The sequence below is a fragment of the Parasteatoda tepidariorum genome, chromosome 4, assembly GCF_043381705.1.
Source record: "Parasteatoda tepidariorum isolate YZ-2023 chromosome 4, CAS_Ptep_4.0, whole genome shotgun sequence".
NCBI classification, from domain to species: Eukaryota; Metazoa; Arthropoda; class Arachnida; order Araneae; family Theridiidae; genus Parasteatoda; species Parasteatoda tepidariorum.
Window position 1 is genome coordinate 49,194,225 of NC_092207.1, and position 13,923 is coordinate 49,208,147.

Consider the following 13,923-nt stretch of genomic DNA (forward strand, 5'->3'; position numbering starts at 1 on the left):
AATTACCATAACTTATTTTAAAATAAAATTTAAGTATTAATTTAAAGTATTTTATAAAAAATTATTAAAGGCAAAGTTTTACATATTTATTTTTCATGTGAAAAAAAATTTCATTTAACAATTTTTGGTCTTTACATATCAGAAAAAAGTTCTCCAATAAGTATTGTAAATTATTTTAATTTTCATCTATTCATGTTTGCTTCCTAGCATATCATTAGTTCTAACATACTAGCAACTCAAAACGTGATCAAAAGCTTTATTTTTATCTTCAAATTATCAATGGCCAAATGCTTAATGATAAAAGGCATTAATCCGATGGGTTTAAAATTAGAAGAATTTAATATGACATGTGACTAAGGAAGAAGAAAAATATGAGAATCAGATATTATAGCACACCTCGTAGTAGGTTAAAGAAAATATCAGGAAATTTTTTTTTAAAAATCTAAAGTATTAGTGAAAAATTTTCTAGGAAACTGAAATTCCATTAAATTTTCTTGTGAAGTTAAGCTTAGACACGCTATGCTCACTCTGTTTAATGCTGAAAAGATACTAGCTTTTTATATTTTTCCAACAAAAAAAAAACTCCCTTTCTTAAATTTTAATTAATTTGTTTGAATTATTAATTTAATTTAATTTACTTTAAATCCTATGTTTCACACTATTTTAATTTCATACTTTCTATTTCCTTTTTTCTCCAAAAATTGCTATTTTAAAAAAATGAAAAGTAACCTGCTTTGTAAGTGGTTTTTTGCAAGATTTGAAACGTGTGTCACAGGTCTTGATTTCAAAACACTGAACATTTGATTTCAAAACACTGAAAGAAGTGAGAGTTCGAATTGTGGAGAATTTTAAAAATTTGTGATAAAATTTTTGTTGGGAATTAACCAAAAACTTTCTCGCACAAAGTAAGACTTTTAAGGATTTTTTATGGATTTAAAATGATTTTCAATTGTTTCTGGAAAATTTAAAAACTAAAATCAAATTAAAACACTGCTCAAAACATTTCAATGCCATTGGAGAGGCCAAATTTCCTGTTAGTTACCAAACACCTGATAATCAACAAGCTAAATATGATTCAAGTAAAATAATAATGAATAATGTAAATTACAACAACAAAGAACACAAAAGAAAAGATCATATAAGTTTATTTAATTACCAATAAACATTGAATTTTAGTGTGACTAGGCAAGTTCTTGTAAAATATTAAGTCAGTTAAAATCAACAATTAATGCTCGCAGCAGATTAGATAGGTACAAAGTTTAAAATACCAAAAATAAGTTATCAAATTTGCTATCTACTATACATGACTGCTTCACATACAATACAGTTTTTAGAAACAACGAATATGGAGACTTAGAATATACTATAAATAAAGGAACAATGATACACACGTAACTGTTTAACTCTATGTAAAAGCATTTAAATAACAGATCTTAAAGAAAATTCAGTTTCTTCAAACAGTGCCGTAAAGACAATTTAGTTTACTTTTTTTTAAAAAAAAAAAAACTCTGAATGAAAATCTGATATTACTTCAAAACTTGTGTCATTTATAAGAAATAAAAGAAGACAAATCTTCATAAGGAAAACAGTAACATGAAATGCAGATCCTAGAAATTGAGCTAACAGTTATAGCTTTTACTGACTTCAACCAAAAAGGTTTTATAAATAATGCCAATCATATTTTTATGTGACATAATAACTTTCAGTTATAATATTTATATGGATAAAGTACGGTACTATATAAAAATTCATATCTAAATAAAGCACAGTATATGCATACAAAACTATACACAAATGCAAAATTCATTTCAAACAAATGCAAAAAAAAAATAAATACAATTCATTAATAACAACCAAGGTATTTTAAAATTCTTCTAAACTAATAAATAAATATTTATCTTAGAAAAACAGATCAATGGCATATGATAGCAAACAGGATAAAGATACAGTTGTTAATAATATTACTTCAAAAAAACATTCCATCATATCTTACAAAAAAAAATTAGAAAAGTAGTGCTGTTAATTTAAGTGTAAAGTAAAATATTTTCTTAATAAAGTCTAAGCCATTAAACAATGGCATAATGGTCTCTAAATGACTAAACCATAGTCTTATAGCCTCAAAAATATTAAACAATAGAACAATAGTCTGAATAACATTTAATTTAACCATATTCACTAATGGTATTTCAAGACTGACAACTAATAGAAAAAAATTTATTTAGCTGATGAATAAAGAGAAAATATGCCTTCTGCCTTACTTCAAAAATTATGTAAATCAAATCCACTCAGTAATCTTTTCAATAACAAAACAGTTATTGTTAACTTTTTAACCAAACTGAGCTACTACAATTGAAGAATTCATTTTTATTCACTGCTGATTAACTATTGATACAATTTACATATTCAATTTAAATCACACATACACACCAATCACAGAGGAATTTTGAAATCTGATTGAAATTCTAAAGTTGATTTGATATGTGTTATTTGATTTTATATTCCAGAATTTAAATTGGCAAAATTACATTGTAAAATAGTTTTGAGCATTTTGATAAAACAAAAGTATTAAGGCATAAAATCAAAAATTAATGTATTTCCCAAAAACAATCAGTCCAGAAATAAATTTAGGGGGAAAATATTTAAATTTAGTTATTTAGGATAGGAAAAAAAACTGTTAAATAAAGGTAAACAAATAAAAAAATATTTCTGCCTACTACTAACTATTACTATGAAAAATTTTATTTGTGTTTAAAATAAAATTCAGTTTATGATTGATTCAAATGAAAGCCACAAAATGAAGAATATATAATTATGAAAATCTGTGCAGTTTTTAAAAAGGAGAATTCGGTATTGTTTTGAATACATAACAAAAAAAATTGCAAAGTTTAAACCCTTCCTTCTCGCTCCCGTGAAAATGACGGGGTGAAATTTCGTCCGCTATTTCTCGCTCCCGTAATTTTGACGGGCTGGAGTGTTCAGTAGTAACGCGCCAATGAGAATAAAACTAATTCATTTCCTTCGCACAGAAAACATTTCATTTCTCATTTTACACACCTGATGGCAGTACCAGGATATTTTTAAGGTAATTGTAGATAGTTAGTTTATTTTAAACTAGTTGCAGCACTAATCAAATACATAATAAAACATACATAACAAATCAAATCATAACAAAAGCCAAAAAAATAGACACTTTTATGACCGTTTTCTTGAAAATTAACTGATCGTTAAGGGGTTAAAGCAATTTATATAGGATTTTATTCTAACTTATAGACAAAAAATATAACAATCTCATAAAAACAACACTTAGTTCATTATTCGTATTATAAAATTAGCTTGATCAACTCATAAATAAAGAAAAGCTATTTTCATATGAACTCAATTCTGTGTCTGCCCCTTCATGTTAAAGGGCACATAGGTTTTCAGTATTTAATTTTTAAAAAATTACATTTAATTCGGCTTTCATCACAAACTGAATACAATTTTTTACTAAATATAGACAAGTAATTTTATGATTGTTTGTTGTTTATCTATATTATATTAATTGAGGTTTGAGCAGCCAGTGGTAATAGAAATTTGGGGTGTTAAAAATAAAAATATTACCAACAGATAGTTCCTAAATTACTGACAGTTTTTTTTTGTATAACAACAAACAGCACCAGTAAACTTGTGATATTAACAAATGTTAACAGTGCATAATTGATACATTTACATAATTGAGTAGTCAAATCTATAAATAGGAAACAGTTATGTACAATTCAGAATTCAATAACTTTACTTTAAATAGCAAATAAATAAAAAAATTTCTCATTATATCTCCTGCTATTACATAACATCTAATTCTAAAAGGCAAATATTTTAAAATCAAAGGCAATTCCAAATACAAAAATCATTAAAACTGGCAGAAAGCAACATCTGATCTAGGAAAACAAAAATTGCACAAAAAACAAATTGACAATAAAAAATGTAAATGCCCAATTATCAATGACATACATAGCACATTAAAGACAGAAATGGTATACAAAAGGAAGCCGATAAACATACCTTACAATAAATATGAAATATAAATTCACTTTCTTAAAATGATTTAAATCCACTTTAATTTTACATTAAAAATATTTAAGAAAAGCACTAAATTTGGCAATGGATAAATCCAAAAAGAAATGTTAAAGTCATACTTATATATAACAAAAATATATTAATTGAATGTAAAAATTATTTTGAAACTGAAAAAATTTAGCTTTAGTGAACATATTACTCACTTTAGCAACAACAAAAAAAATATGCATCAGAAAATCTCATTCCTTTACAGACAAACTTGTTTACAGGCTAAAAGTGATTTCAAAAAATAATATTAAATTACAAAATTAAGACTCAAAATTTCAATTATAATTTCAAAATGTTTTAAAATCTCATTAACTTAAAAAATACTTTTACAAAAATTTAACGCAAAAAAGAAAAGAGACAGCACTTCAAATATTCACAAAGTAGCTTAAAAAAGAAACAAAAAATCTTTCAAAAAAAGTTGAGGTGTAATTTGGACAAAACTAAGACATACATATAGCTGCAAGAAACATGCAACACGCTTTACTGACTAAGCAATTTTTTTTTCAGCTTTGGTTTGGCTTAAAACAACGAAATGAAAGTGATGTACCAAAAAGTATATGCAATTAATTGAATGTATGGTTTAATGGCACAATTCAAGTAGGACAGATTGCACCATAAAATAAAAGATGGAAAAACTTGTTTACCTTCCTTAAAATTACACGATTCAATTATATATAAAAATTATACTAACCTCAGTTCAAGAGTTCTTAGCATACTTGTCAAGTGTTCCATTAAATATATTTAAAAGTAGATGTGATTCTGACTGCATAAAAAAATCATAACTAAAATACTGCATAAAAATAATCATATAAAGAACTGAGAATAATATTTATAGGAACAATTACATATAATTCTAGATTTTATAATTAACTTAAATGTTTTCGGTCATTAAATTAATATTAGATTGTACTTAAAATAATACAATAATATCTACAATAACTATTTTACAATATTTAATAATCATAACAATTTATAAAAACGTTATGTTTCTTTTTACTTAGCCTACATATAATGTGTTTTATGTTTAAAGCAAAAGAAAAATTATTCCTTAAATAACAGACAAAAAAAAGAGCATTTCAAAAGCTCTTCTGGTGACAATAAACATGTTTATTGACATGTAAATTCTAAAAATTTATGTAATTGGTACATCACTTAACAAGTGGGCTGAAAAAAGTGAGAAATGTATATAAACATAAAAAGAAATATTTGGCCACTTTTATTTTATCCTAAAATTCTGAACATAGATTTTTTCCCTGTAATCTAAATGTAACAATTATTCCTTACTGTTTCAATTTACTTTAAAAATGAATCAAAAGATACAAAAAAATTGTCATTTGCTTATAAAATAACACTTAGTTATTTTTGAAATACTTTTAAGAATAATGATATAACTTCTTTACAAAGATTTTTTTTTTTTAAAATCACTAAATTCAGCCCACCTCAAAAGATTTACAAAACATTTCAGAAATACAAAGTATACAATGCAATCAAAATGATTCAGTATGTCATGACTCCATCTTGCATTTTATATGTTGTACTTTATATATATTTTTACACTCTAATGTTTAAAACTGTAAAACTACACAAGTTTGCACTTTCTTTGTTGTCTTTTCTGAGGTTCTGGACGCAATACTGCTCTAACTGCTTCATCAAACACCTGAGAGAAAGTTATGTTTTTATTAAATTTAATAAATTTAAAAAACTGTTAAAACCTTACAAATCAAAAAAAAAATTAAATAAATATTCGATTTTATCAATCTATAGAAAAATGTTTTGAAAAATTACAATGTAACATAGGAGTGATGATGTTTTGTTGCACATTTTAGGAAAGTTAACTTTCTTGCACCTTTAGTAAATATAAACAACAGTGCTCTTTGCAAAAATCATGATGGAATTGTTTAAATATACAATGCCAACCAACAAACATGAAATGTTACTGTTAGATTAGAACTAATTCATTTGCTGAGACGATAAAATCATAAAGAGGAATTAAAATTGTTATTTTGAATGAAAATAGAGCTTTTTTAAAGATATTATAACAGGCAAGAAATTATTACAACCAAATGAAAGAAACTAATTAAGTAAATAAAAAATTTAACATTTTTAATACTTCTTAAATATGAATATTTTAAAAACAAAAATACTTTTTAAGATTTTATATTTTTATACTAATTTTTAGAAATAATTTAACAATATAAAAAATAATAAAGTTTATTAACCCCTTAACTTAAAAGCCAAAGATAACTTTGGCTTTTTCAATCTTTAATTGTTATGTTAAAGCAGTGTTTCCCAAAGTGTGGTACGCATACCCTCAAGGGTACGGGAACAGTTTAGCGGGGGTACGCATTCTTATGAGAAATATCTTGCAACAAACGGAAATATCAAAAACTTTTATTTAAAGACAAAGCTAGTCATGAAAATTTACGATTATGTATTTTTCTATTGGCTATTTTTTGCAGAGTTAACAGTTAATAATTAGTGGTGTCTACAGCCAGTTGTGATTTTTAACTTTTGTGCAATTTTTATAGTAAAAAATACATTCATGTTTTTATTAGTGGCACACAGCATTACGAAAAATTTAAGAAAGGGTACACAAAAGTCATAAGTTTGGGAAACACTGTGTTAAAGGATTAAAATTGTTACTCATGTAGAAGTTTTGAAATAAAGCATGTGCAAATTAACATAGTACTAAATTTTCTTTTATGAATAACAAAAAGAGCTTCTATAGAAATTTTTTAAAAAATTATTATTTTATTATTTTAAGCTTTTTTTTCTTAATTTTTTTGTCCTATGTCGTTGTTCCTGTTTTTCAGTGGCACCATCTAAGGCCAGGAATTTGACTTTTGTCATGCCTTTCACGCAACCACAACCCGTTTATAGGACGGGTCACATTCACACACAAAGGAGAAAGGACATAGAACACACAGAGAGAGAAAGAAACATCCATGCCTTGCCCGGGATTCAAACCCAGAACTTTCAGATGCAAGGACAGTTCCCTGCCCCCTACACAGGCCGGTCGGCATTTTAAACTTTTGAAACAAAAAATAAAAAATTTGTTATTGCACACAAATGAAAGATTTAAACTTTAGATTTAATACCTGTTTAAGGCCTCTTTGTGTAAGAGCTGAACATTCAAGATATTTCACTGCTCTAATTTTTGATGCCAACTTTTGACCCTGCTCCCTTTTAATGGGAGATAAGCTTTGCTCTCCTAATTGTTGCAATGTCTCTTTATCTTCTCGCAAATCAATTTTTGTCCCTAAGAAAAAACAATTAGACACCTCAAAAAAACAATATGTATATATCAAACCTATAATTGTACAGATTACTTATTATTTATATTGAAGACACTGGACATCAAATAAATTAAAATAACAAAAACTAAAATGTGACACATGCATATCTTTCTTAAGATTGCTTAAGAGGCAAAGAGAGTCACAAGTGAAATTAATACAATGGAGTCAATAATGATAAGACAGAATATTCTGAAAGATTTCTTTCTAGGCAGTTTGGGAACATCAAGAATCTGGATAAACTATAATCATATTCAATTTGAACATCCTAGGAATATGCAATGAAATGATTCACAACTCTGACCAAATAAATATGAGCCAAGACATTTTGTACTTAACCTGTTTTAAATTTACTTGTTATTCATTAGGAAACAAGAGTAAAACAATACAAACACAATTATATAAACCAATTTTTTAATCTACTTATTTGCTTAAATCTTATATTAATGTCAGAATTTCATTTACAGATCATATAATTCTAAGATAATAAAACAAATAAAATTCATTTAGTTATATTTTGCATAAAAATATATATTAGTTCTTCCTTTTGTTTAGGCGATTTGGAAACTTCAAGAATATTTTGTACTTAACATGTTTTAAATCTGCTTGTCATTCATTAGGAAACAATAACTAAGCATGACAATTAAAATCATATAAAACTAATTACTTTGTTTACTTGTTTGTTTAAATCTTACTTAAATGTCAAACATTTAATAGCAAGATATATAGTTTTAAGACAGCAAAATAAATAAAGAAAGAAAATTAATTTAATTAAGATAACTTAGCTTTTCTCTTGAGTTAAACTTATAAACACCTTCAGTACTACTCGGTGCATACAATTTTAGGACAGTAAATAGATAAATAAAGAAATTTATTTTGCTATATTGTGTCTAAAAACATAGATTGCAAGTTTCTACCATGATATTTTTTGATGCACAATTTGAGATCATATATTCGAAAACAAATAAGAAAAACAATATGCATTGTAATAACTAGTCATATACAAACTTACTAGCAATTTTGTTTGGTTAATAGAAAAAAAAAATGCTAAATAAATTACATAAAAATTCTAGAACAATTAGAATATTATTGGAAAAAAAAATATTAAGCTAAATTAAATTTTAACTTATTATAATTTGCTTTAACACATTTAAAATTGTTGCTTCAAATTCAAAATCTATTTAGACGTCAAAGTATAGGAAAATTCAGTAAACAGTTACAAAAAGCATGAAAAGGAGGGAGGACATATATGATTTTCAATCACAATTCTAAGTTTAATAATATATCAAAAAATATACATATTTCGGATGAAATAAAAAATTTTGACAAAACTTTATAGGGTATAAATATATGGTTAAACAGGGTACATAGCCAAATTCTTCAACAAAAAATAAGCACCTTTTAAGTACTTTAATTAGGACATACGCACTAATAAACGGATATGCGCACTAATAAAATTTTTCCCTCGTATTGTTGAAAATTCATCATGTGTATGTTAACAAAATGCAAAAAAAAAATTCAAAGTTGCATGATCATAATAAAAAAATTAGTTTCTGACAAAGAATTCTCTTCTTGATTATATTAGCCACCATAAAAACAATTTATGTACAATTTTAAATATATTCAATATTGAGTGAATCATTCTAGTTCTTAAATTAATAATTTACTTTACACAATTATGTCAAAAATCTTTATTCAAAATTATAATTAATTTAACAATTATTTAAAAAAGTTATCAAGTGTATTTTTTGGATTTGAATAAAATTACTTAGAAAAGCATATTCAACAAAACATTATATAACAAGATTACTATTATTGATCATACTGAATTTATAAAGATGTGTAAAGAATTAAGCAAAATAAGAAAACTTTAATTTAAATAATTTAAGAAAAAAATCATTTATATTTAAAATAAAAAAATAAATTAAAATTTAAGAAAACTTTATATAAATAACTATAACATCATCATACACTCATAATAATTAAAAAATCTGAGATAATTGACTTTTTTATTTCAGTATTTTTTAAATGTGATCATTAAGAGTTGAATTAAAGTTTTTTTTTAATGACAACTCTGAATACCACAAGAGTTTTTACTCATTTAAAACAGTGAAAGTCCCTCACCTCATACTTTTAAAATATCTTGCCTATAAATATTATGTAATTCCTTTGTAAAACAACTTAAAAGTAATGAAAATTTTAAATGTAATAATGCAATGATAAAAAGTAATAAGTAAAGAAAGTAATAAAGTACAATGAGAGTTTATAAAAATGTAATGCATCCGTGGACGGTCCTCAAGTAAAGAATCTAACAAATTAAAATCTAAATTCATTCTTATCTTTATTAAATTAAATGAATAAAAGAGAGACGAAGATTTTGAGATGAAAGTTAGCGATTATTTACTACTCTGGGGACCCACATGAAAATATGTAATTAGTGAATGAACCCCAAGTTAAGTTCAAGGATTATGGTATTGATCGATAAAGAGAAGAGCGCAAGAAGGTCATTAGCTTACCAGTGATGAAGACAAGGGTTCTTCACCAATGATGAAATTAACAAGAGAAATTAAATTTTCATTTGCTTTTAAGGGGCAAAAATTGGCAATGTTTAGTTGGTCCCTTTGATTAGCGAAAGTTCAAGAGATCTTCAGTTCAGTTTCAGAGGGCAGAAAAGGACGCCTGAAATTCTCTCTTGCAGAATGCAGCAGAGTTGCTCATGAGAAAACAAGAATCCAGCTCAGCAAGTGCACATGTGGAAACGCAAGTATTTCATCAAACATTTAAAATTATAGGCACTTTCATACGCTACTGACCAAGAGGTATGGCAAAATGGATTGTAGTTGAATGAATTGTGAAAACATTAAATAGAACCATGTGAAAATTTCATTTTGGAAAAGGGGAAATTAAGTACTTTTTAAAAACACCCAATGAAAAAAAGCATCTTTAAGAGCTTTCAAAAAACAAAACGCCAAAATAAGCACCTTTAAATACTTTTTAACAAAGCTACACACCTTGTAAAAATTATAATAAATTATTACTAAATAGATTCCATGACTGGGAGCAATTTATCTTAAAGTGCACTCTTTACCTAAAAATGCAAACTTAAATGCTTTATTTTCCAGTACTTACTATTTGTACTTTTAAAATACTTATTATCAGTTAAAATTAAGATTTGTTTTTCCATTAAGTAGATTTTGTTTGCATTACTTTTTTTAGTACCATTTAATATCATGCCAACTTGAAAAGAGTCACGTACTGAAGGAAAACAGTCGCCTACATTCCACAAGTGATGAAACTAGAATTGAAAATTTTGCAATGAAAATTCTGATATAAAAAAAATTTATTGAAAATAGGAATTTGCTTACAAAATAAATGATGTGAAGATATGGTCAATGATTTAATTGTGAAAGATCTACTGCAGTAAAATATATAACTAACTGCATAAAAAAAATGTCCCTCTCATTATGTCACGAGTCCCATATTTTGCGTAATCAGTTGACTATACATAGAGACATTAATTTAGCTAAAAAGGAGGAACAGAAAGAAGAAAAAAACTAACTGCAATACTTACCAACTAAAATTATTGGAGCATCTGGGCAGTGATGTTTAATTTCAGGATACCATTTAGAAGTAACATTTTCAAAGGAAGACGGACTAACTACACTGAAGCATATGAGGAACACGTCAGTCTTGAAAGCAAAAATAAAAACGAAGTTAGAATAATAAACAAATTGTATAAGACAAATCATTTTAGCTTATCAAAAATAACTTTCTTATTTGCACTAGGGGATTTTATGTTGGATACCACAAACTAGACAAACCCAAATTCCCAGAGATTTTCACAGTAACAAGTAAAATTTAGAAGTTTCACGGTTTAAACTTACACTGTTTAAATTTGCATATTTTTAAAAGCAATATGTATACACACAAGGATATGCAAACCCTGAGCATCAAGTCGCCATGGCCCCTAGAAAATCGTTGCTGTGCCAAATATTTTAAGAAAATATAACATAAAAGCAAGTTGGTAGGGCACTAGGTCCATGTCCAAGAGGGCGTGGGTTCGATCCACATCGGCCGAAGACACCCCGTGTAGTGAATGGTGACTGATGCACGTTTAATCTGTCAAGTCACAAAGTCCTCCATGTTCACATAACAAATCATACCTCTGGGGGTACTGATCCAGGAGTTTCCTTTTCTTCTAGATTGGTTCAAAATTACAAAGCTACGGAGTAGAACATTAATAGTCGTAAACCCAAAATTGGGTCGGATGTTCAACGACTGTTATAAAATAAAATAATAAACCTATATTTATGTTTATTGAGAATTTACAAACTAATTATACTTTATTTCATACCTAAGTTTTTCATGACATTTAATTAAAAATCTTAATTTGATAAAATCATTATCAATTTTATGCAAACCTCAAGATAAGAACTAATAATCAAACATGTTTATAATCTTAACTTTTTAAAAGCTTTAATTAAATATGTAATAGAAAATATGTAGATGTAATAGAAAATCATACAGAGTCATCATTTTTGTAGGAGGCAAAGAAAAAAGATTCCTGTCTGAGAATCAATAAAAAAGACAGCTATCTTTTCATCTGTATATGTAATAGAAAGTTTGTACAGGTAAGAGTACATATAATATTTGTACATGTAAGAAGACATCTGTGTTATACCTACTGGAAGAAAGCCCGTGTAAGTTGACCACTTATGATGCATTGCTTTAGTGGTTAACTGAGACAGGTGGTCACCTTATAGAAGGGGATGAGTCATTTTTTTTTTTTTTTAAATTTTTATATAATGTTACTACTATGTCACTTTGTAATAACTGAAAATATCTAAATAATATTACATACACTAACATTTTTAATTGATTTTATTTTAGATATTAGCTTCTATAAGAGATAAATTTAATAAACTGTAATAGATACAAGAAACATATGAATTTACCTGTGGGTAGGATAGAGGCCTTAATCTATCGTAATCTTCCTGCCCAGCTGTGTCCCATAAGCCTAAACTAACAAGTATTCCATCACACATCATTGCTGCTGAGTAATTATCAAACCTGCAAATAGCAAATTATATAAAACATATTAATGCTGAGTGTCTGATTTTGATAGTGAAGTTACTAAGATATCAAATGAAATGAGTTTTAAATTATTTTTTTTCAATTAATACTTGAAATTGAGATTTTGAAGCATTTATTTTTTAATCCAAAATGATTGCTTTAAAAGGTAAAATAGTGTGTAATAAAATCAAGATATCCAGAACCTAAATGTATTTAAACTTAAACCAATATAACACACAATAGTATATTATCTACTGCAACCATGAATAAGTTGTTAAACCTTAAACATATTTTTTTATACCTTTTTCACTGTTTTGTATTAATTTAAATCAAAATAAATGAAAAATAATATATTTAGCAATTTAATAATTTATGATTATGAAATACAGCATACAACACAGGTGTCTTTTTCTGGGTTAAAGGTAAAATCATCCAAACACAACTCATTTCAAAACAATAATTTTTCAAACTTGCACTTATATACAGTTATTTAGATACAATTATTCATCAATGAAATTTTTTTAATTTACAAAATCAATTATTAAATCTTTGAACATGAATGAGAGAATTTTTTTTAAACTACTTTTTTTGGATTTTATACTTTAGTACAAATATAATTCCAATAATCTAACCGATTTTTTTTTAGTATCTATTAAACAGTTTTTTACACTTAATAAATACCAAAATATATTTTTGCTTGTAATTAGAGCATCAAAAAAGAAATATATAAAAGAGACACTGTTGTCCCATGTGTCAAAGGCTAAGTGCAAATAACTCAAAAAATATAAACTATAATGTAAATGTCTCAGTATACCTCTTTTTTATAACTAGTGGACTTTTTTAAACTTATTTCAACGGTGTAAAAAATATTAGTCGTGACAATAATTATAAAAGAAAAATGCCTCTAGAAGTACCTAGTCAAAATCACTTAGTACAAAACCTGAATAAAATAACATCTAGTGTGGACATAGTAATATCTCAGATCTAAGAAACAAAGTATGACAGTTATGACTACCTTGCAAAAAATTTCTCTGAAAATGAGAATGAATCATAAAATCAAACACATATGAAAAAACACTTAGGTTATTAATGTTCCACATTTTTTTTGGATGATAGTAAAAAAAATTTTTATGCAATCAATGAAAATGATGCTTTATCAACTATTTGTAAAAATCACACTCTTTACTAAATAAACTAAACATTACTGGAACCACAAATACAAAATAATCCTTAGTAATCTACGACACTAGTAACCAAAGGGTTATCATACTAACACAAAAATATGAGCAAACTAACTAAAATATAATATTCATAGACATTGCAGCCTGTAATAAATAATCTATAAAAATAAAACGTTTTAATCAAATGAAATAGATAAATATGCAAAAAAATAAATAAAAATATCAGTTAGGTTTCTTTTTTATAACATTGCTCTTGATTTTTATATATATAT

The 13,923-nt window shown here is 26.1% G+C and overlaps 1 protein-coding gene across 2 annotated transcripts in view; it reads right to left on the reverse strand.

Annotated features, from left to right (window-relative positions):
* Positions 1-3,541: 3,541 nt before the first annotated feature.
* The window catches only part of LOC107454494 (Rac family small GTPase Mtl), a 13,815-nt gene continuing 3,433 nt past the window's right edge, over positions 3,542-13,923 (reverse strand). The window contains exons 3-6 of one of the 2 annotated variants that reach the window (XM_016071705.3): positions 12,353-12,467; positions 10,969-11,086; positions 7,203-7,363; positions 3,542-5,761 (exon numbers count right to left, since the gene is read on the reverse strand). In XM_016071705.3, coding sequence (XP_015927191.1) covers positions 5,684-5,761; positions 7,203-7,363; positions 10,969-11,086; positions 12,353-12,467 — 472 coding nt within the window. In that variant the 3' untranslated portion in view covers positions 3,542-5,683. The remainder of the gene's footprint in view (positions 5,762-7,202; positions 7,364-10,968; positions 11,087-12,352; positions 12,468-13,923) is intronic. The other variant, XM_016071706.4, reaches the window with a different exon arrangement.